The sequence below is a fragment of the Gouania willdenowi genome, chromosome 8 (assembly GCF_900634775.1).
Source record: "Gouania willdenowi chromosome 8, fGouWil2.1, whole genome shotgun sequence".
NCBI lineage: Eukaryota > Metazoa > Chordata > Actinopteri > Blenniiformes > Gobiesocidae > Gouania > Gouania willdenowi.
Genome location: NC_041051.1, coordinates 15,826,925 through 15,851,989, shown reverse-complemented (window position 1 = coordinate 15,851,989; position 25,065 = coordinate 15,826,925). Strand labels below are relative to the sequence as shown.

Here is a 25,065-nt window from a genome sequence, read left to right as displayed (position 1 = left end):
GTCTTGTCACAGTCAGCTACCAAAGAGATCTTTCTATAGTGCACATTCCATGACTGTGTACAGGTTTCCTCTGAAAGTTTAATTGTAAATGTGAGTTTTAAAAAAAAATGCCTCTCAGTTCTTTGACAAAAGACTGACCTCAAAAAGTTAGCCAAACCTCATAAGATGTTTGTTTGGAGAAACAGATGTTTTTGACCTCAAAATGCTAATGATTTTAAAATTGTGCACATTTTAATACATGCCTGAGAGATGTGCCTGGCAACATTTTGGAGGATTTTTTTCCTTTTCGTCCTGTGGGATATTCCACTTTCTAATGTTATCAAAATGTTTACTTTAGCAGAAACTAGTAGCAAAAGTAAATTGTGTGTTAATGTCTTTCACTCTTTTGTTCATATCAAACTAAAAATGTCTCATTTATTGCAAGTTCTTTTTAAATTACCTTATGTTTTGGTGAAAAAAACACTAATCTTGATTTAATTTTTGATGATTATCAATTGCTTATTCAATTTCCAGAGTTGAATTATTTACATTTTTCAAATTGTAGCAGAAACCAGGCCAGTCCTTATAATTACGATATATTTCACTTACTCCCATACACTATTGAAGGTGCTATGATGTTTTACCTAAAACAGAAGTGAAACTATTCAGCAGCTGAATGAGAAGATCAGTAATCAGCAATAACCAAAAAGCGAATCAACGATTGTTAATGGTTGGTTTGTTATTGAATCGAGACTTTAATAATTATAATATATTAGGGAAATTGGGCTGATTAACCAACCCTATTACCTCACAGTAAGAATTACATATTTTCTAATTTGTTGATATGGTTTTAAATTGCCTTAGTGACCACAAAAGCATTCAGTGTTTTCCAAAACTAAACCACAAATCACTTTTTTTCTGCTGAAAACCAATGTATTTAGCTATAAATGATTCTTGTCCAACAACAGACATTTTAGTCAAAGTATTTCCATTCTGCAATGACTGCCCTCTATGGATTTTTCTATTGGCTGAGAATGGTGGTTTGTGATGTTTTGGCTTCTTATGTCACAAACCAGCACGGTTGGCCCCGCCCCTCCTATACAAACTAACACCTTTCGACTCTACGATCTGTGACGAGTAGGTTGGATTGAAGCAAATTGTGAATAGAGAGGTATAGTGAGTTTTAAGTAGCTACTTAGAACAGCATAGATTGTTCCTTGGATATTTTATAGTATAGACTGGGTGTGTCTTAACTGCTCCAGAAGCCCCAAACATAATCAAGGCATTTTACATTCTAGATGCACGTCAGCCAAAACCTTGGGTTTTAGTTAGTTGTTTAAAGGGCCCATTTTACGCCAAACCAACTTTTCTGTCCTTTAAACATCATAAAGTGATATTAGGGCTTCATACACATGCCCAAAGTGTTTTTATCATTGATTCCTTCAATCGTTAGTTAGAGGGTGATTTGCTCCTTTCTTACTGCAGGGTGAGCCCAAACACCTCGCTCCAATTTGATGACGCATTCCCACTTTGATGACGAATTTGACGCGACACTGAGCTGGAGAAGCCAGGAAGCTCTCTGCCGTGATTGACATGTAAACAGACACGCCCACAAAGGTGAGCATGTCAGCGTCCTTCGCGCAGTGCTATGTATGTATTTTCTATAGTCTATGTATGTGCCAGTGAACGCCCCGCCCCCATGCTCTGTCTCGTGTTTATAAAGCAACATGAGCTCAGCTATGGAGTGGGTGGAAGGAGGGCGGGCCGTCCTCTGGCCCTACGTCATCTTGCTGAAAGGAGGAAGTCAGTGTACCGTCTATAGACACGCCCACTCATAAATATGCATAAGTAGGCCGCAAATCAGCCTGTTTGTGTAGAGCTGCTCAGAAAGTGACTTTTCAGAGGCTAAAACTCTGGAAAACAGGCGAGTTTGGGAAAATAAACCTCAAATACGATGTTTTTGGGGTTCTTAGGATGGAAGGAAATGGAGATGGGTGAAAAATAGCATGATGTGGGACCTTTAAGTGGCAGCTACGATGTCTGACTCTGGGTCAAATATTTGATTGTAATTGTATAATTTTATATATGTATATTATGTAACATGTGGACACAGCAAAATAAAGTAACATTTTTATTGAAACTGTTGAGGATGCACATAACTACAATTTTCCTGTAAATTCCCAACATGGGATGATAGATTACTAGAGATAAACTAAAACTCCATGACAACACATTGTCGTCGGTATCTACACCAAGAGAGAACGAGGAATCCCAGGTCTCAAAGGAAATATCGGCTCATCCAAGTGGTCTCCAAATGTAGCTCTGAGTGGCTTCAAGGTCAAAGTGAGGTTTCCTTCCCTTTGAGAATATCAAAGGAAGCTCTGTTATTTACCACCTCAAGAGGAATGTCAGGTGGCAAATCTTACCATGAAGTTTCAAACATGAAATCAGTGGAAAAAAAAGTTTCAATAGGGACAAGCATTGAAGAACACTTTTATGATATGTGGTGTTCACATAATCATTATGTCATTTTATTCATAAGGCCCTGAGAGAAGTTGATAATAAGTGAGTTTTTTAATCTTATATAATCCAACATTTGAATAATTAGGAAAACATGTTGCAGCGATGCCAGCTGGATCCGTTTGCATATCATACAGGAGTCTGGGGTCTGCGTCCACATGTTGATCTTGATAGGGCACTCAAGAAAGTGGTGTTGACAGCCTCGATTTGAGGTCAAGAGGAGGTCAGAGGTCAAGCACTTCCTGCTGACATGAAAGCACATCCGAGCACACCTTGCACTTGGCATTACCTCTTCTAGCCTCCCTCACCATCTGTACCTGCATAATCCGAGGCTCACCGGGCCCAAACAAAAGCCATGTGTTAATTACCTTTGAAGGTGTAATGACTTCAGGGCCGCAGCCGATCTTCATCTGTTTTCAAAGCAAGGGCTGGAGAACAGGTTACGCTTCAGACATGTTACAGTTGTCCTTTTTTTTTTTTTTGTTGCTGCCAGCCATGCTTTCATTTTTAACGGAAAGCCATGTCCTGGTTTCCCAAAACGAATCCTGTATCAATTCCAGAGGTCCACGACCACTTCACTCTTAAATATGTAGAGCCTTAAATGAATACAAAAAGTTTACATTTCTGACACGTAAAAACCTGACTACACCTGTCCTCCAGATGTGATCGCATTCACTTTGATGGAAGTTCATCTTTGTCTCCTGATGTTTTGTCCTAATTGTTTTTTGGTACTTTTTTAAAAAAAATTTTTTAAAGCACTGTTTTATTATGTTGATTGATCATTTTTTATATCTACCTTTTAATGAAGAGAACTGAAAGAGTGACTGCGTATAATTCACATTTGTTGCCTTTCGTGCTGTTTTTTAAGTGACTTGCATAAAAAAAGCACCAAACCCAAACTCCAGGAATGTGAATTATGGAAAGATCTAAACTCAAAGAACCACAAATGGAGAAAATTAGCTTATTAGTCATCACAAGAACAAGGGGAATGTGTACCGATGTGCGTAAAGCCTGAGTAACACTTTCTTCTCCCTACAAATGACCACTTTATTCCTGCCGAGGGGAAGTGAGGGTTGTGTAAATATACAAATAGTTTTGTTTTCAGTGGATGTTTTAAACTGGCCAATCGGTTTCCTTCAAGACCAAAGATGAGATCTTTGGGGATGACACATAGATTTGAAGGAAGCTGTGTCTCACCTGACTAACATCTCGTTCACACAATGTTTCTACCACTTATTTGTGAGGAAAAACTCTTTCATGCATTTGAATACAGCAGAGGACGAATCGGACGGCAGCCACAATCGTTATTGATTGATTGATATGTATTTGTTCTTGGCTGACTTTCAACATTTACAATGCAATAAAAAGAATTAACATTCATTTTAACTAAAAGTGGAATGGGCTGAAGCAGTAACTGCTTATTGGAGCCCATTCCCAAACAGCATTATATAATAAACACAATAGAAACAGCTCCATAACAGCAGTATTCATCAACTTATCAACTTTTGTTTCAAAACCTTTAGTTTTTAAAATTTTTTTTGAACATAGACAGTGAACTCATTCACTTAAAGTCATTCTTAAGATCATTCCAAACTTTAACGCATCTTCTTTAACCATTTGTTCTAAATTTACTTTGTTCAAAAATATAAATCCCCTCTTAAATTATACTTTCCTTCTCTTTGTTTAAAAAGTGATATAATACCCAAAGGAAGGCTTTTATTTCTTACACTGAATAAAATATCTAACATTTTTAACCTTACTATATCCATAAGTTTTATTGTTCTAGAATTTTTTAAACAGTACATTAGTAGTTGCCCGGAATTCTACTCAAAGTATTATTCTTAATGATCTCTTTTGTAATTTGATTAATGGATCTATATATGTTTTACATGTATTACCCCAGATTTTTAAGCAATAGGCCATTTAAGGCATGGAGATGAATATAGAAATATGAGACCGTCTCTATTTAATCTAGTTTTTGTTCTGCATAGAATGCCAATAGTTTTAGATACTTTTTTTCTAATAAGTTCTATGTGCGACTTCCAGCAAAAACTCATGATCTATGATGACGCCCAAGAACTTAGTCTGATAGACACAATCAATTTCTGTTCTATTCAGACCCAAATTTAGAGTACAATCTGTATCTACACAATCCAAAATACATCCATTTTGTTTTCTTTTCATTTAAAGAAAGTTTTATTTTTCTTAAAGGACCATAGGGTAGGATCTAAAAATCAGACTCCATAGTGACACCATGGTGCCTAGGGTAACTGCAGTCATCAGCCAAGCCAAGTTTATCACCGGAGCACAGCTGATACGAGAAAGAAGATGGACAGTCGACCAAACCCTGACGGGACCCGACGGCCCCGCACAGGTCGGGTTTGGACAGATATTTAGAACTGGTGGTCGGGTTCCGTCTCATAGCGTCGTTTACGCTGCTCCAGTTGAATGCAGCTTCAAGCAGTGAGAGCAGGATTCAGAGATAATACATTATATATATATATATAGTGAATAAATAATTCATAAGTAATATAGCTGTCTTTGTCACATTTTGTTTGGCATTAGTAAATAATTATGCACATTTATAGATATTGTACATGATATGAGTGATAACATGTTATAAAGTCTATTTTGCACAATAGGTGTGCATACTTGTCCTTTGGTGTGCCTTGGGTTCAAAAAGTTTGGAAACCACTGGTTTAGTCCACCGTGCTTGTCTTCTTTCAGTCTCCAAACTGTCTTCTGGGCCACCTCTCCAAGCCGTTGAGAATGTGCACCAGCGCCATTTGACGTCACCATCAGCGTCATTTGACTTCACATCTGCAGAACTGCGCGGGAAATTAGTACCCAGAACAGCAGTACTAAATGTATCATGCAATCTGTTGAAGGCAATAGGTAGAAATGTGCGTGTGCTGGTTTTGAGCGCTTCATCATCCATTAGCATTAAAAGACTTCAAATTAATGTTATTTTTTTCACAAACCCTGCCCAAACCATTTTTTCTAATTTTGTCAAATCATTTTCTACCAATGAAGTTAAATGTACTGTCTCTTTCAGTTCAGCCTCCTGAAGAAATGCCGTCTTTCTCTACATGCTTTTCACTGGGAAGAGACACACTCTGTAATCCTTTGAAATATTTTCCCTTTTGAAAACTCTAACTTGAGGATGGTCAGGGGGAGCGCCAAACCTCCTAATCCTTGACGAAAGTCTGTAAGATGTGGGGAGTCGAGCCAGTCTGCTCCAGACTTACAGGTGGAGACAAACAGCAGCCGAGGGAAGCAGACGCTGGGCAGCCAGAAGAGAGGCCATTTATAAAAATCCACCACACACAGCAGTTTCCTCGGTTTCTTCCAAAAGCAAACACTTGAGATTCTACCTTCTAATTTATCACTTTTCTCTACCACATGGAGGGAAATCAAGGGAAGGGAAATGTTGGGTTTAAAGATCACAGAGGGATTTTGTTTTTGTTTTTCACAGCTCATTTTGTCTGTTTGTGTTGCCTTTAAATGTTTGTTGAACTTGTATGACTAAGATCTTACGATAAACAACTGATGAGAACTGAAAATGTGTCTTTCGCTGTGATCTTTTTTCCTCTGATATTGCAAATATGTCAGGCAAAAACGCTAACATCATAACAGTAAGTGCACTGTTGGTTTCAATAGGAACACTTCACTAAATGTGTGCTTCCTTCATTTTGGGAATAGGGGTGGAAAGGAGAGGATGATTTCAGATTGCTGGGAGAAAATTCCCAGGCCTGGAAGAGCCTGTGGAAAGTAATCATGTAGCGCAGTGATGTCATCGTGATGAAATGCAGCCTGTCAGACAGTTGGCGACTATGGGTGCTCTTTGGCATCGGACACAGCTTGCTGCACACCAAAAAGTGACATCAAAGCAGGTAACAGGCCCGGCCAAGAGGCTGGCACTGATCATTGTCTTCTTTGATTACAGTAGTTTCTTCTTCATGGTGCGAGGATGAAAGAAAGCGGCTGCTTGGTGTTAAAAGAGTGTCATAAATAATGAGCCACATGCCCCGTGCTGTCCCAGTATCCCAGTGGTTCAGCCTAAGAACACTCCCAAACACTCACACATTTTGGGCATCATTTTGTCAACCACAAGAACTTCTCTTAAATTCATATAACATGAAATACCATTATCCTCAAGGATTTCATTTCTCTTCGACAATTCTTGTCATTGTTTTCAAAACAAAAAGCAAAGAAGAAAAAAAAGGAAGAAGAGAGAGAACAACTATCGACATACCAGCTATTATAAACACTTCCTTCTTAGCCTCTTTAAACCCTACTCTCTTCAAAAACAGCTTCAAATACTGCTCTCATGTAATTGAATAATGACCATGTTTTACAGCAGGGTGGGGACTTCTGAGGAAGTTTCCCAAAGAGACATCCAGGTTAAGGGACAGAAAGTGAATAATGTGTTGTTGTGCTACTGTCGTGACCTGTAATATGGGCCTTTTCATGTCCTTTGGCAAACCTGTGGCATAAATAAACATTTATCAGACTAAAGGGCTGGATTCTTCTTCCGTCTCGCCAAAGATGAGAATAGGCACGCGGGCAGGAGGTCTGCCGCCTCTCTGATGGTAATAATAGCAGGTCTTGAATGGTAATTGGTCTTCTTACCCTCCTCCGCCACCGGGTAAAGGGCATTGCATTGGGTGATTCAGGCACCAGGCATGAACATACGCACGCTCGGCTCGCACACCATTTCCTCTAACACAGCCTGATCCACTTCACTCATCTTCCAATACACCAGAGATGGGCAACTTTTATCATGACATGGCCACAAACATGTGATTGTATCTGATCTTAGGGCCATATCATCAACATTCATGTCAGTAATGTGTGTGTGTGTGTGTGTTTTTTGCTGTTGTTTTGTGTCTTTTTCAGTTTTTTTGGAGTCATTTTGTAAATTCTTTTCACATTTTGTGTTTTTGTTAATTTGTGTGTTCTTGTTAAAGTGTGTATTTTTGTTATTGTTTAATATGTTCTTAAGTTATTTTGTGTATATTTCTTTTAATTTTGTAGATTTTGCTGTCATTTGTGTATTTTTGGACACATTTTTGTTGTAGTTTTGTGTCATTTTGTATTCTTTTTTTTGTGGATTTTTGTTTAGTTAAATATGTATTTTTGTGCATTTTTGTTGCAATTGTTTGTATTTCTCTGTCCTTTTGTGTGTTTTTGTTATAGTTTTATGTATTTGTATGTGTTTTTGGAGTCATTTTGTATATTCTTTTCACATTTTGTGTTTTTATGGATTTGTGTGTTCTATATACATATTTTTTATTTTTATTTTTTCTGTCATTTGTGCATTTTTGGAGTCATTTTTGTGGCCGTTTTGTGTATTATAGTGGTTTTGTGTTTTTTTTAGATTTATTGTTGTAATTTTTTTTATTTTTCTGTTATTTTGTGTGTTTTTGTTATCGTTTTGTGTATTTTTACGTGATTTTGTAATTATTTTCACATTTTGTGTTTTTGTTGACTTGTGTGTTCTTGTCCTTATGTGTATTTTTGTTGTCGTTTTATATATTCTCAAGTTATTTTGTGTATATTTGTTCTCATTTTGTAGATTTTTCTGTCATTTCTGAATTATTTTGAGTCATTTTTGTTGCAGTTTTGTGTATTTTTGTGGTTTTTTCATCATGTTTTTTTTTTCCCTTGTTTTTTCCTTGTATTTTTGTTCTCTTTTTAATTATTATTTTTGTTTGTGTATTCTTTCTTTCTTGTGTATTTTACTGTCATTTTTGTGTATATTTTTGAGTATTTTTTCACACCCGACTCTCGCCCCCTGGGTCACCAGTGGCCCATGTCTGCGCTACACCATGTTTTGTTCACCATGCTGAACGAAAAACAGATCCATCTTATTTAGATGGAAGGACGTGACGGTACAGTTTGCAGCAAGAGAAGCTACTTCGCAACCAGAAAAGATCAACAAAAAACAGCAGGTCTGTCAAACTGAATGTTCTAATTTCCTTTTGGTGCCAGAGAGACCGCTAATATAAGCTGTCCTATCTTAAAAGTGTTCATTTTTATCAAATCGGGCATCATCTGTAACCAATAGATGGTCTCCTCTTACGAAATGAAAGCCTGCTAGACAGATGTCTCTTGCCTGCTTTACTCACTCTCTCCCTATTTACATACATATCTTAGATGGCACCTTTGGACTTGAGTCAAGATCAAGGTTGTTTACTGGTTCTCTGGGTAATGTCATGAACATGTGTTGAGGGCACATGAAAGGATCTCCATAGTGTGTTAGCACCAAAAAAACATCTGTGCATGTTTGTTTGGGGTTTTAAACAATAGCTTCAACATGAAATTAAGGGGGCCTGCTTCCGGAGGTTTGCCTCAAGCTGACACGGAACAGAAGCTGAGGTTTTCCTAAAGAGGGATAGGTAGGCTTGTGATAATACGGACACATTAGCTGGAAAAGAAGTTAATGCCTAAATATGGAAAATGTGGCTATTTTGTGGGAAAATCTGTGGTCAAGAAAATGCAATATGTGACAAAAGTAATTCTAGGAAATGCTTGTCACCAGAGAAATGAGAGGCCTCATGACAATATACACAAGTGCTCTGAACATTTTCAACTACTTTCCAACTAATTCAAGACACCTGAGTCATATCTGGTACATTTCCCATTCCCCTTTGGTCCTGGCTTTTAACAGATTTCCACACTTGAACACTTTATGGCATAATACCACTAAGTCTATGGCTTTGCTGATGTGACCTTCATGGGATTATGTTAGTGCTGTTGCATTCCACAATCTCTAACATGGCATTGTGTTTTATGCTGGGCCCATGTATAGCTCGTGTGCTGTGTGGGAAAGGGCATAGCACATTTTTAAAGCCGTTTTTTTAACAAAACTCTTCAATGAAAAATAAAAACTTTTTATAGATGGAGATGCCTTCTTTGTTCCACCAAATAGGACCTCCACCTGTTTCTGATGATTTGAGCCAGAGCCTGTCCCTTTCAAGAGGCTGATCCCCACCAATCTCTTTGATGTAACCTGACCTAACAGTTCCAACTAGTGGGATTTGATGATCACGGATGGACCCTGGACAACAGCATGTGCAAATCAAACTTAACAGGCATGGTGAGATGGACGACAGGGATGTGTGAGCAGAACTGGCAGGCTGCGCAGACAGAGAGGGCTCCCAGACCTATGATGTGTCTGAGCACCAGGCAGGCCACGGTCACATGATCAATACTGCCAGCCCAGACTTAAGCAGTAAAACCTGTGGATCTGTGAGGGCACATGCAACTGATCGGAGATGAAAGACAAGCTTTGACTTTCACAGGAGGCCTAGATTTGGGGTGTGGGGGGCGGGGCTACGGGGGTACTTCTAAAGGACTGCCATCAGAACAGCTGGGTCATTTTCAAATGACCTAATTCGAGGATTAATCCATTAAGACTTGCATGGGTAAATTTGTGTTAGTGCATCAAAGATAGGTTGGGAGAAAAGAAAGGAAGGTGTGACAAAAACTGAGGAAAGTGCACAGAGTTTAAAAGAACATAGGGCAGGATCCTAGAAATCAGACTCCATAGTGACACCACGGTCGTTAGTGTAACTGCAGTCATTAGCGTGCATTCACTGTTTATCACTGGAGCACAGCTGATTAGATATTGTGGATAGATGATGGATACCCGACCGAACCCTGACAGGACCCGACGGCACCGAACGGGTCGGATTCGGACACATATTTAGAACTGGTGTTCGGGTTTGGTCACATAGTGTCGTTTACATGCAGCGTTCTTCCTTTCCTGCCGCAGCAGCCACAGCTGCTGTAGCCCTGAAGAATGAAACTTTATCTGTAACAGTGAGAGCAGTGGTCCACTGTGAAGGGAGAATGGAGCAAAGAAGGACAATTATAAAGAAACAGACCGTTGAGACATTCCTTTTTCTAAACAATTTCATAGATTAACCTTATCTTTGATCCATGGATTATGAAAATAGATCCGATGGTTCTTTAGCGTGCACTGCGTCTCTGTTTGTTTCACTTTCGCTTGTTACCCATGCGCTGATCTGATGTTGACATTAACAGTTGTTTGTTAATAAAATCGATGTTTACAACTAAAACAAACGTAAATATTAGTTCTGCACCGACTGCAATTTTCTGGTCAATCACCGATTTTTTAAAAAGCCTGATCCCAATTTTTTTCATAACTGACATCATACACCTTGAATGTTTCAATCTTATTTTACTGTTAAACATTCAACAATACCTGCGAAACAATACAAATGTGTTGTTTTAACTGCACATGAGGTAGTTATCTCAAATATAAATCAAAAGTTTAGAACATTGCTGTCCAAAATACTAAATTATATCACTTCCTTTAGTCTTTATTTTTTTATTTTAAAAACTAAATAAATGTGTCCAACAGGATACACTGCAGACCTGTTTGGAGCTCTTTGACTAAAATAAAGTGCGCAGCAGTATTTTGGTTTTACAAATGAAGAAAATCACAGGGTTTGGAGCAGATGATATAATAATAATCTACAGGACAAACTAACAAAACATCTTAAACTACCAATAAAGTGTACTGAGTTTTAAGTTTCCTTGTAGTGCAAAAAATTAAAAAAAATATCCAAATGCAGCAGCTTTGTGGATATTTAAATATAAAAATATTATTCTAAAAATAACTTGCAATAGCTGACAGGAGAAAAGCTAAAAGTCAAACATTCTACAGAAATAATAAAGTGCAGCATGTGTAACATTTTCATAAGTCAACGGGTAATGCTGTCCCCTGGCTCTGTTTACCGCTAGCTAGCTTGATTACTAGCTTCAAATGCTGCATATTGAGCGGTGGTTTATTATGGTGAATGATGTAGCGTTTTGTTTGCAGCTCCACCAAGGCTTATTCCCGCATTACAGTAAGTACAAATTCTGATCCTTTGCTCTCTGTTTTTGTGTAAAACTGTCGAACTGCCGACATGCTAAGCTAACCGTGCTGTTGTTGTTATCCTGTGTAGCAGAGGCATGCGCAGCACACACACAAGCACACATGAGCTGATGGGCAGAAGGGGACAGTGGCTGACTTTATGACCAACTTTAAGACCTTTGTGGAGGTAGAACAGATCGGCGGAAAAGTTTCATGTGCAAGGATCGGCCGATCGCTGATGCCCCAAAATCAGGGAAATTGGCCCCGATCAATCAATCTCTTTGGTTGTTAGCGCTTCATCACCCAATAGCATTAAAAAAATACATAAAATTAATGTTTATTTTTTCACAAATGCTGCCCTATGCTTCTTTAAAGAGCAACTACACTCCTTCTTTCTCCTGACCTGCCACTAGGAGGGAACTTCAAAAAAATGCCTTGATTATGTGGGGGCTCCTGGAGCAGTTAAGACACGCCCAGTCCATACTATATATATCCAATCAACAATCTATGCTATGCTAACTAGCTACTCATTACTCAATATGTTTTTTTCAATAAATTTTTTCATTAATGACTTGGAAATGACAAAAAAAGTGTCATTTCCCACACTCTGCCAAGCGCAGCACTTGAACCCTTAATAGCCTCGTGCTATAGTTTCTGCTCAGCATATACAGCACAAATATTTGCTTAGATGAACGTATAGAAAAACAACGAAACACCGAAAATGACGTCCCTCCTCTGCTTACTCTTAAATAAAACTCGTAATGGATTAAAGAAATGGCGCTAAGTTGGTTTAAATCCTACTTTCTTCATGTTAATAATATCCCCTCAGTGCACGCCAGAGTTAACCATGGAGTTCCACAAGGTTCAGTTTTAGGACCAATACTTTTTACATTATATATGCTTCCACTAGGTAACATTATCAGAGAACATAACATAAATTTCCATTGCTTTGCAGATAATACACAGCTCTATTTGTCAATGAAATCAGATGAAACTCATCAGTTATTAAAACTCCGGGCCTGTCTTAAAGACATCACATCCTGGATGAACTGTAACTTTCTCTTTCTTAACCAGGATAAAACCGAAGTGATTTTATTTGGTCCAAAACACCCCAGAGATAAATTAACAGAGCATAGTGTCTCTGGATGGCATTACTCTGTCACCCAGCACTACAGTAAAAAAAAAACTTAGGCGTTATCTTTGATACTGACATATCTTTTAACTCTCATATTAAGCAAATCTCAAGGACAGCCTTCTTCCACCTCCGTAATATCTCTAAAATCAGGACTATCTTGGCCCAGAGTGATGCTGAAAAACTAATACATGCATTTGTTACATCAAGACTAGACTATTGTAACACAATGTAACTCACTATAAAGTCTCCAGTTAATTCAGAATGCTGCAGCCAGAACACTAAGGTACAAACAAGAGAGTATTGGCTTCCCTTCATTGGCTTCCGGTAAAATCTAGAATAGAGTTTAAAATCCTTCTCTTAGGATACAAAGCTCTACATGATCAAGCCCTGTATACTGTATCTTTAAGACCTGTTAGTGCCCTATTGTCCGGGCAGAACTCTCTGCTCTCAGTTTTCTGGTCTACCGGAAGTTCCAAACATGTCTAGAAGTAGAACAAGAGGCAGAGCGTTCAGCTACCAGTTTCTTCGCATTTGGAACCAGCTCCCAGTCTTAATACGGGATGCTGCTACCCACTCCACCCTTAAGGCCAAACTCAAAACCTACTTATTTGCTAAAGCGTATACCATACAATAGCAGTAACCTAACCACTAGGAACAAAGCCCTAAACCTAAAAAAATAAGAACTAAAAACTAAGATTATATAGTAGAACACCAAACACAATACACCATCTACACATAGATCTAATGGGCGGCAATGGGCGAAGTCCACTCAGACAAGGTTGTGCTGGGTTACAGCCAACCTCCCACTTCTGAACCTCATTGTATACCCATCACACATACACATAAGTTAGCACCAGGTATTTCCATGCAGGCAGACCTGTTAATACTGTATCATGTTTTTCTGCAGTCTGTGCCTTCTCCTCACCTTTCTCTCTCTTTTCTGACCAGGATCAATCAACAGCACTACTTCATACCCAAATACATTTGTATTCAGCAGAAGAAAGCGGTTTTGGGGTTTAGTTACTCATCAAATTAAATGCACAGTAGCAGATCATAAGAGAAGAGCATTATAGTCAGTCCTTGAATATCACATCACTCAAATTACAGTCATCTGCTGCTCACACGTCTTCAGTCAGAGGCCGGAGCATCTCTTCATGGTGATGTGTCAGAGGCCAGCATTCATCTGCAAGTGATTTAAGGGTTACATTTTTGGGAATGACGTGTGATAAAAACAGGGAGGTATGGGTCAAAGTGACTAGACTCAATCTGTGACAGAGCCTTTTCCTCCATGGGCTCTACCACATGTTTTAATCTATACAAGCATCTGTTTGAAGTTCCCAATGAAAACCATCAGCTCTGCTGTGGATTTTGCTATCTATCTTACCTGGCTCAAAGGAAAAGGCTGGACAAGACTGAATAACAAATGGGGCACAAAGAAAATGTGTCGAGCATTGTGACTGCATGTTTAAGTAAATGAGAAGACTATGTTGGAATGTACAATATTTTATTTATTTTTTATTTACTGTATTTCATTATACTTTATTACATTAACTTGTTCCAAGGCTGCTACCCAAACAGTAATACTTGTTTTAGTTTTTATCAACAACACTTTACCAAACTCAACTGAATGAGCGTGACTAAGAGACAAAACGTAAGAAAAAAAATGGCAGTCATTACGCTTTTTTTTTGTTTTGTCCTATTGCATCAATCAGATTTCGTTTTTGTCAAATCAGAAGCTGACGACAAGTGCAGGACGTGATGTTAAATGAGTCAATAAGACAAAACTTTAAGTCCAGTTACCTCAACTAAGCAACCACGATCAACACAACCCGGATGACTGAGAAATTTCACTATCACTGTTCATCAAGAGGCTAAACCAATGATAATGGCCAAGTTCAGACAGCAGGTCTTAATGCACAATTCTGACTTTGTGGAGAATTTAGATTTGTGTGTGTGTGTTTTCATTCATATTACTTTAAATATGGCTATAAGTTAAGAAAAATGGTTCTTAGCCTTATCGGAGGGATTGAACCCTGCAAGCTTCAACAATGCATAAGCAAACCCTTTGTAATTGGTAACATGTAGCTTACTTAAGCCTGGGCCCAAATTGTTGTTGCTTTGATCAAAACACTTTAAAATTTATTTTTTTTTGAATTTTAATAAATAAATTAAAAATAAAAATGTAACATTGTAATCGTAATTTATTTTTTAATAAACTAGTTTATTGTGGAGATTTATTTTGTGACACGTTTTTACAGGGTATCTTGACCCCTGCTGAGCTCCTGAGACTCATTCAAAGAACCCCTGAGGTTCAATCAATCGCTTGTTAAGAACCACTGTCTAGAGTATGAACTGAATGTGATCCTAAAGTGACCCGTGTGTGCAAAAGAGGTCCTAAAGTAATACATGCGTTAATGAACGTAAATATGGATGCCTCTCGTCTCTGCGTGAGTGGCACTGATAAATATCTTTGTACGACCAAAGTAAGCGCTATGACAGTCTATGACATGTTTAAAACTGTCAGATTGGCACAGGTCGCATATGAGCACATTTACCGCAATGACGGACTAACAATAATTTTTGGTCTTGATTCCCTGGACAGCTTTGACTTCCATTGGTGACTTTTCAATGTGTAAAAATTGCTTCCTCATCTTATGACATAGCTGAAGAATTTGACCATGCATCAATGAATTCCTTGGTGATTTTGAGGTTGGCATATGTTTGACTTCCCCAAAAGAGGAATCCACCAAATACATTTAAAAAATGCATTTTTATGAAGCTATGGCGTCAGTTCACTCTTTTAAAAAAGTGACGATAACAGCACATATTTACCCTAAACTGAAAAACGAGAGGTTCAACTGAAGCCTACCTAATGAGGCATTCCTGAAGCTGGCTCCCCATCAGGATACTCTGCTCGACTTAAAATATACAGTAGACCAGGAAAGTTTGGAAGAGGCTGAAGTGGGAGAGAGGAGGCGAAAACAGGGGAAGAAAGAGTGATGGTTGCTTTGATCTTTGGAGGCCCCGTCTAGATTTTTTCTAAAACTGTCCATGAAGTCCCTTGTTCTTACACGTGTAACTCTGAGCTGAACTTGATTCTTGGAAAGAAGAAGAGGTTGAGTTTTGATTGCTCAGTGATATGTGCTCATGAAGTCACTTATTTTGATGTTATTTCCGGATGATGGAGGGCAAAAGAGATGCGCATGAATCATCTAATGTTTTTACGTTTAAGTCTTGGTCTTTCAGTGTAGAAATGGGATATTCTTGCTCAGTGTGTGGGCTAATGTTTGTTTCTTCTAATGTGATACATATTGCAATATATTATTTATTAATCTGTTTTTTCCACTTTCTTTTAAAGATGTAACTGGATGCTTATTCTCACTTCATAAATTTAGTTACGATGGGAAATTGGCATTTCAAGGTCAATAAAAGCCACCACATCAAATTCAACATTACAGATCAAAAGAATTGAAGCATGAACATTTTTCCCCTCTTCAAATAAAAAGGGGGGTTTGGTCTGCCATTCTGGGTCGTGCCCTGAGTCCTGCCCCGCTCCTTTGATTGGCTGGACAGACCCACAAGGGGGGAAAGTTTGAATAAAATACAGGAGCATGGCACCACTGTTGTCATTCCTGCTTGCGTGCTTGTTCCAGATGCGCTACAGTTGTGCTCGACAGATGTGTACGGACTTTTTAAATGCCAAAAGACTTGCCAGAAACACACACTAATGACCACAAATCTGTTTTTACTCAGATAACATTACATTTAAAGGCGGACAAACGCCGTCCCTGTGCGTATTTGGACACGTACAGTTTGCGCATCAGCTCCACCGAGGAAAAAAGCTGAAGAGAAGTCATCCCATCTGACACAAGGGCTTGTGACTTCAACGATGATCCGAGTGATTTGCTCTGTGCTGCTCCTGATGCTGATGCAGTCCGGGGCGCTTTGCGCACGGAGGGTCCGCGGAGGCCGTACCTCTCAGCCGCGACGCCCGCAGCCTCCTCCTACGAACCGCGGAGACACAACGGAGAGCTTCCCCCTCGATTTCACCGCGGTGGAGGAGAACATGGATAACTTCATGACGCAGGTGAAGAACCTAGCGCAGTCCCTCTACCCGTGCTCGGCGCAAAAGCTCGACCACGACATGAAGCTGAACTTTTTGAGGAATACATCAGTCACCTGTAACGACGGGAGTCCCGCAGGGTGAGTAGCGATAGATCAGGATGTCTCCTATAGGATTCATTATAAAGCTCAGCAGGTTGGATCATCAAATATTGATATTCATTTGTGCTACTGGTGCCTCAATGCGCACGTGTTCATATTGTGCTTTAAATGCTATTGAAAAAAAAAAAAAAAAAAAAAAATACAATCCAATATCTGTATTTCACAACTATCAGCCTACACATATCAGTTTGTTAAAATGTCATGTAGAAACCTTCACTCCGTTTTGACAGACTGGGAATATCTACAGGTGCTTTTACGGTCAGTTGTGCGTAAAACTGGTGGAAATTAATATATAATAAGTTTATATTTAAGATTTTAGATCTCAATTTTCTGTTTTTTTTTTTTTTTTTTTAATAGCCTGATATTGTTTCAAAATTAAAAATATATAAAACTCTGCATTATCAGACTGTCAACCCGTGTGCACCTTCATTGATAAACATTTAGCAACTGATCATAGTTGATACACTTTGATGCCATGTCCTCAAAAACTGAAAAAAAAAAAAAAAAAAAAGGTTAGGACATATAAGACAGATTCAGTTTGACACCTCAACTATGCTTTTATTAAGCTGGAATTAAGTTAAGTTTATTTATTTATCTTTTATTTTTTTATTGGTACATTTATGACAGATAATCTCCCCTCAGCGATGTCCTCTTTCCACTTTACTTCCAAAAGCACATATTAGTGCACAAAATATGCTACAATAAAAAAATAATAAATAAGTCTATTTGTCAGGCTGTAGTGTGCTTTTTGAGTACCGGGCACATGCATTATGCCTCATGACATCAGGGGGTTTTGCTCTGCAAATTTCCTAAGAGGTATTTGGTGATGATAGTCCAGCAGAGATGGAGTTTGATCTATATGTCTATTTATGCTTTTAGAATCCTGTCTAATTCCTGTTAAACCCCCAAAGTGCTCAGTGTATACAGCTGTCCAGTTAACCCACGAAAGCTCTTAACTCTATCGTGCTTCAGCATGGGAACAAACATCAGGGATGGTTAGTGACAGATGGTCTTTTCATACATTGTAGGAGTTATCGGTTTAGGATGAAAATCCATCAAATTTACAGAATACATTGGTAGTGTTAGAAACACCGGTAATGGGAAAACAGTGTTTACTGGACACACAATGGTTGAGGTGCATTTGATTGATGGAGCACCTTTTACTTAATTCCTAACCCGCCTTTACTTTACCCTTTGGAGGTAAAACAGGTTCACATATGGATTTTAGCTCATGATTTAATAATATCTGACTGAGGAACCATTTCCTTGCCTGACCTTTTATCTGTCATTGATGTCAGGGATCTTATATTATGTAAGGGTGGTGTTGCCCTCTTCTGGGCTGTTAAACACAGCACATAGCCTCTATATCCCAACACTATCACTAAACTTAACAGCTCAAAAAGTGGAACAAAAATGCCTCTAAAGATGAATATTCTAATCATTTACAATTTGTTGCTCTCCCACTCATTCCAACGATACCTCGCCGCATGAAGCAAAGGAAGACGGTTGAGCTCAGAGTAAACAGATGAGGGTACATTACCTGTTCTCCACGCGAGCGCTAGCATAGGGGACAGGATGATGTTTATCATCAGGTTGACCTGAGCTCAGGATAAAAGGCAGACAGACGTCTTTGTTCTCCTCTGAATAAACCAAGAATCTTTAAAATCACGTTTAAAAGATCATAATCGAGAAAGTAACAAAGTTTTCTTATTTCAAAAGGTTGTGGCGTAATGCTTGTTTATATATCGCATGCCTGGATGACATCGACGATAGCGCGGGGGAAATGAGGGTTTCACCTTTAGAGGTTGATCTCATCTTGTCTGCAATGAAATGTATCTCTGCTGAAGGGTGGAGTGTAGGTATTATCTTTTATAGAATCAGGAAGTTAGTGAAGAAGAAGAAGAAGAAGAAGAAGAAGAAGAAGAAGAAGAAGAAGAAGAAGAAGAAGAAGGAAGACAAAGAAGATGACGGCAAGGAAGACGAAGAAGAAGAAGGAAGACAAAGAAGATGACGGCAAGAAAGACGAAAAAGAAGAACAAAGAAGAAGAAGAAGGAAGACAAAAAACAAGAAGAAGAAGAAGAAGAAGAAGAAGAAGAAGAAGAAGCTCCTGTAATGTGCTAACTTCTGGTTTTTGGTGTTTTCAGGTACTACCTAAAAGAATCCAGAGGCAGCAGACGGTGGCTGATATTTTTAGAAGGTGACTATTTCAAAATCATAGTTCCTTATCAAATGCTTACATCAATAGTTTAATCAAACTCTGGGCTTCTGTTTCCAGGCGGCTGGTACTGCTTCAACAAGGAGAACTGCGATAGCAGATATGAGACCATGAGGAGGTTGATGAGCTCCTCCAAGTGGCCTCAAACCAAAACAGGTCAGCCTGCGCTAGTTTACACTTCCAGTATGTGGCCTAAAGCTAAACCCTGACCACTGGGTGAAAAACAATACCTACATAGCATTTGAACGCGTGAGTGATGAAAGGAATCGGATGTAACTGTACACAGTCATGAGTTACAAACACCGACACCCGCTCATAATGTTCCTGTGGTGCGGGGCTACTTGGCGCCCGCTGCTGAAGGAACAGAGACGCCTTCCCTCTCTCATTGCTGTGTAATAACTGTAATCCATGTGGTAATGATGATGAGTTAGAAGAGGATGTGTCTGGAAGAGCCGGTGAGGCTAATGATACATGTCGATCCGTCTCTGTAGGCACGGGAATCCTGTCTCCACTGCCCGAGGAAAACCCTCACTGGTGGAATGCCAACATGGTGTAAGCTGACTTGTGTTTGTCTTGTTTACCAAGAGTGAATTTGTAATGACAAGTGGCAACACTAATTCTCCTTTGATCGTGCAGGTATATTCCGTATTGCTCCAGTGACGTGTGGAGTGGTGCTACAGCCAAAACCGAGCAAAGTACGACATCAGAAAACATGAATTGACACATACATATTTGTATGATTTAGGAAAACCTAATCTGAGCATTCTTCTTCTTCTTCTTCTTCTTCTTCTTCTTCTTCTTCTTCTTCTTCTTCTTCTTCTTCTTCTTCTTCTTCTTCTTCTTCTTCTTCTTCTTCTTCTTCTTCTTTTTTTTAATTGTCTATCCCTTACAGGTGGTTATGCATTTATGGGCTCACTGATTATTCAGGCAGTGGTGAAGGATCTCCTGAACAAAGGTCTGGATAATGCCAAGGTCCTGCTGTTGGCAGGAAGCAGGTATACAATGTTTACCATGTTTGTGTGATCTTCCACATTTTAAAACAGTATTGTCTAAATCAGTGGTTCTCAAACATTTTTGGCTCAAGTACCCCCTTTCTCTTATTTCTGAATCCAAGTCCCCGCTTTGTCCAACTAAAATGTGGCTTAGAAAACTGTTTAAAAACAACTATAGAGCATAATGATGGAATGAATGAGTGATAACACGTAAAAAGTGGAAAGAAACAGTATTTAGTGCAGTGGTTCCCAACCTTTCTGTGACCACATTTTGATATCAAGAATTTCTGACAAACACAGACATTTTTTTTTTCTGGAATTAGTTTGTGCTCAGATATTTATATATATATTTTACTGCATTTTAGTTTAACTTGACTTGTGTTTCACAAAGTGAAAGTATAGAAATGCATTTGTTTAAGATTGTTTGAATTAAAAAAAAGAGAGAGAGAGAGAGAGAGTAATAATCATAACATTTCAAAAATCAATTTTCATATTTCAGACATTTCAGGCCACCCCATTTAAACTCCAGGCGACCCCACATGGGGTCCCAACCCCAAGGTTGGAAAACACTGAATTAGTGGCTCCTGAATAGATTTATTTCTATAGTTTTAATCATTTTATGACACTTTAGTTGTTAATTTTCTACACTCTCTCGTACATTTTTCTTTTATTTGTTGTGTTTTTGTTGTTGTTGGTATTATTTAAATTATTCTATCTCAGTGTGTGTGTTTTTAGTGTCGATTCGTATCTTGTTTTGTATGTTTCTCTGTTATTTTTGTCTATTTTGTGGTGATCTTGTGTGCTTTTCTCTCATTTTGTGTCTTTTTTTGAGTTGCTGGTAATTTTCAGTGTGATTATCAGTTTTAACTGAAAATAAACATTATAAAACCCCATATTTTTAATGCTTTCATTTGTTAATGTTCCTCTCTCTCCCTCTCAAGTACCCCCTGTAGTGCCATCGCGTACCTCTTGGGGTACACGTACCCTAATTTGAGAAACACTGGTCTAAATCAGTATTTATAGGCTTTTGTTGTATCTACTCGTACAGCGCTGGTGGTACTGGGGTTCTGCTGAATGTTGATCGAGTGGCGGAGCTACTGGAAGGTCTGGGATATGCTGGAGTACAAGTACGAGGTCTCTCGGACTCGGGCTGGTTCCTGGACAACAAGCAGTACCACCACACAGACTGTGTAGACGCTGTGAGCTGTGCACCAACAGAAACCATCAAGAGAGGCATTAAGTAAATCAAAGATGACCAGTTTTAACTTCTGTTGCAACATGTCAAAAATGGTTTTAATAACTCATTTTTTAAAATTTTATTTTATTTTTTTATCAATTTGTCAGGTATTGGGGAGGAGTGGTACCAGAAAGGTGCAAGCAATCGCATGAAGGAGAAGAATGGAACTGTTTTTTTGGTTATAGGGTCTTCCCCTCAATAAAAAGTGAGTAGAGAATCTACTTTTTAGTTCATTAAGTGTTTTGCTTGATGTCTGCCATCAGGGTTGGGGTCAAATATAATTGTTACTGTAATTGAAAAACATCTGTTGCTGTTGTAATCATATTTGAATTGTAACTGAGTTCAAATAATTGATTTTTTAATTATAATTGGCATGGAAACTCTATAAAAACAATTTCATTAAAACACAAACCTGGGGAACCATGTTACAGTTATGTCTTATACATATGTAGTTAACAGTTAATTAAAATATGTTTCAGATCAAGTTTACCCACTACCTGTCACTTCTCTTTTAGCATTAAAAAAATAAATAAATACATTTTGGAGTATACTGACAGAAAAAAGGCTCAGACCCCCATACAAAAATTATTAATACCAATATTTTCATTGATTAGGAAGTATAACAAGGTAATCAAGAGATGAGATTAGATAATAGATAATATTTTTATGTTTTCACTGTGCAATATTTATTTCATATGTAAATATCCATTTCCATCCCAACCCTTTCCTTTCCTTTTTTATTTTATATTTATATTTTCCATATTTACAGTATATATATCATAAGAGATGCTAACAGAAAGCTAACACAAGAGCTAAGGTTTATACATTTTATGGGCTTATTTATTAAAGACTCAGTAATTGTGATTCATTGAATTTGAACTTTCATAATTGTGAACGTAATTTTAATTGACTTTTAGGGGGAAAATAATAATTGTGATTTTAATTGGAAAACAATGATGGTCAAAGTCATCATAATTCAATTGTAATTGAACATGGATAATTGAAGACATAATTGTAATTGAAAAATGTAACTGACCCCAATCCCTGTCTATTCTCCTTTGTTCAGGCCCCGTGTTTGTGGTGCAGTGGCTGTTTGATGAGGCCCAGCTTACGGTGGACAACATCCAGCTGACGGGTCAGCCTGTGCAGGAAGGCCAGTGGCGCTATATTCAAAACCTGGGCACTGAGCTGAGAAACACACTTAAAGATGTACCGTAAGTGCCTGTTGCTGTGATTTAAGGCCTATTGAAACATTTGGATATCGATAGATAGATAGATAGATAGATAGATAGATAGATAGATAGATAGATAGGTCTTTATTGTCATTGCACAATCATACAAACTACGACAGTGTTTCTTAAATGGGGGTACGTGTACCCCTAAGGGTATGCAATGGCACTACAGGGGGTACTTGAGCGGGAGAGGGATTTAAAAATATGGGGTTTTGTAATGTTTATTTTCAGTTAAAAATGATAATCACCCTGAAAATAACCAGCAGCTCCCAAAACGACAACAAAAACACACGAAATGAGAGAAAAATACACAAGATCACTACGAAATGGACAAAAATAACAGAGAAACATACAAAGTGACGTACGAATCGACACCGAAAAAAACACGCACCGAGATAGAATCATTTAAATAATACCAACAACACACAAAAACAACAACAAAAAAATAAGAGAAAAATTTACTGATTAATAAAAAGAACAGACAAACAACTGAAACTACAAGGATCAGTCTTGGTCCCACATCAGGAGGGAGATAACCATAAATGCTAAAAAAAAAAATATAGAAATACATATTTTCAGGAAGCACTAAATACTGTTTTTGTACTGTTATTTACAAAATTAGATTATTTAAAATGTGTGTTATCACTTATTCATTCCATCACTATGCTCTATAATTATTTTTTCATAGTATTCTGAGCAAAATGTAGTTGGACATAAGGGGATACTTGCATTCAAAATTAAGAGAAAAGGTTTTAGCTGCTGATCATTGCACTTCATCGTCCTGTGAGATTTGTTTTCTGACCGTCCAACATGCCATTGTTTCTATGAGAGCAAGTTTTGATTTCTGTTTTTTTTTTCTATTTGACTTTTTTGACTTGTGCATCCAAACTAACTTCTGCTTCGTATCCAGGGCTATGTTTGCTCCAGCATGCCTATCACATGAAGTCATTACCAGAAAGTGAGTGGCACGTTCTGCTTAAAATAAATAAATAAATGGGAAAAGGTTTGGGTTTACCAGTGCGTAACGGTGTTTTCTTGTGTTGTTTTCCAGCTACTGGACTGATGTGCAGGTCAAAGGTACCTCCTTACCCAGAGCTCTGCACTGCTGGGATCGTAGTCTTCACGACAACAGGCACAACAAGGCTCCTCCTAAAGGCTGCCCAGTTCACCTGATCGACAGCTGTCCCTGGCCCCACTGCAACCCCACATGCCCAACCATCCGAGACCAGTTTACTGGACAAGAGATGAACGTCATCCAGTTCCTCATGCATATGGGCTTTGACGTGCAAAAGATGGCCCAGCAGCAAGGCATGGATCCCAGCAAGTTACTGAGCATGCTCAGCAGTGGCAGCTAAGGATGGGACGCACTGAAACACAGCATTTTCAAGCTAAAGCCAAGCAGAGCGGAAAGGAGTCACAGGCTCATCCTCTCATACCTCTAGCAATAGATCCAATAACAAAACCAAAACTCATTAACATCTGTTCCCATTGGATCCCCTCACATTCACACCCGACATCAGTGTGAATCAGCACAGATTACTACAAATTTACGTCATCTATTTATATGGGGCGCCGATTGTAAAGTTGAGCATGCTAATATATAAACAGCAACTTTTCAAAACATTTAGCAACAAACCACGTTTAAAAAGATTACAAAAAAAAGATATACAGCAATGTTTGAGAAATTTGTGATAATTACTTTTCTCGTAAAATATAATGTTAATGTTAAATCTAAGTTTGAAATATTTAATCTAAATGTTAAATGTTAAATGTTAAATATTAAATCTAAATCTAAATATTAAATATTAAATCTAAATCTAAATTGAAATCGCAATGTTAAATATTAGATATTAAATATTAAATCTAAATTTAAATCTAAATGTTACATCTAAATGTTACAATTAAATCTAAATGTTAAATATTAAATCTAAATGTAAATGTTAAATCTAAATATTAAATCTAAATGTGTAGCGCAATCACTCCATCCAAATAGACCGCGGATAACGCTCGTTCGCATCAATGACATTTTGTTTTGCTACGTCCGGTGAATTTACATATTAGCTAAATATTTAGTTTCACCCGTGACATTTAGATTTAACATTTAGATTCAACATTTAGATTTAGATTTAAATTGAACATTTAACATTTACATTTATGATTTACATTTAACATTTCATATTTAAATTTAACACTTATTATTTAAATTTAACATTGACTTTCAATTTTTACAAAAAAGTTAATGTCACAAATTTCTTAAACATCGATGAAATTTTGTCAAAAATAACAAAAATATTCACATACATTTTTTAAACGTGCTTTGTTGCTAAATGTTGCAAAAAAAAGTTGCTGTTTATTTTATAATGCGCAACTTTACAATCGCTGTCCCATATATTTATGCATCATAAAAGCAGAATATCACGTAAGTTTTGAGGTTGTTCACCCGTGTTATTTAAATTCCCTGAATATTGATTGTCACCATTTGTTGCCTTTGTTAAGCAGCTATTACTCACTCAGTGAATCTCAATTTTCATTTCTCAAAAATGTTGGGGGATCCAAATCAATCCGTAACACACAGAGGTATAATAACAATAAGCACTGGATTAAAAATGAAACATTTCATTTGCCTCTTACCACTTGTGG

At 37.9% G+C, this 25,065-nt stretch overlaps 1 protein-coding gene across 1 annotated transcript; it reads left to right on the top strand.

The window, feature by feature from the left end:
* Positions 1–16,169: 16,169 nt before the first annotated feature.
* On the top strand, positions 16,170–24,091 carry notum1a (notum, palmitoleoyl-protein carboxylesterase a). Its single transcript, XM_028455236.1, has 11 exons — positions 16,170–16,727; positions 18,894–18,946; positions 19,025–19,120; positions 19,456–19,516; positions 19,601–19,659; positions 19,857–19,959; positions 21,005–21,196; positions 21,301–21,398; positions 22,260–22,407; positions 23,336–23,383; positions 23,477–24,091. The coding sequence occupies exons 1-11, from the start codon at positions 16,414–16,416 to the stop codon at positions 23,778–23,780; spliced, it is 1,476 nt and encodes a 491-aa protein (XP_028311037.1). The 5' UTR covers positions 16,170–16,413; the 3' UTR covers positions 23,781–24,091.
* The last annotated feature ends 974 nt before the right edge of the window (positions 24,092–25,065 follow it).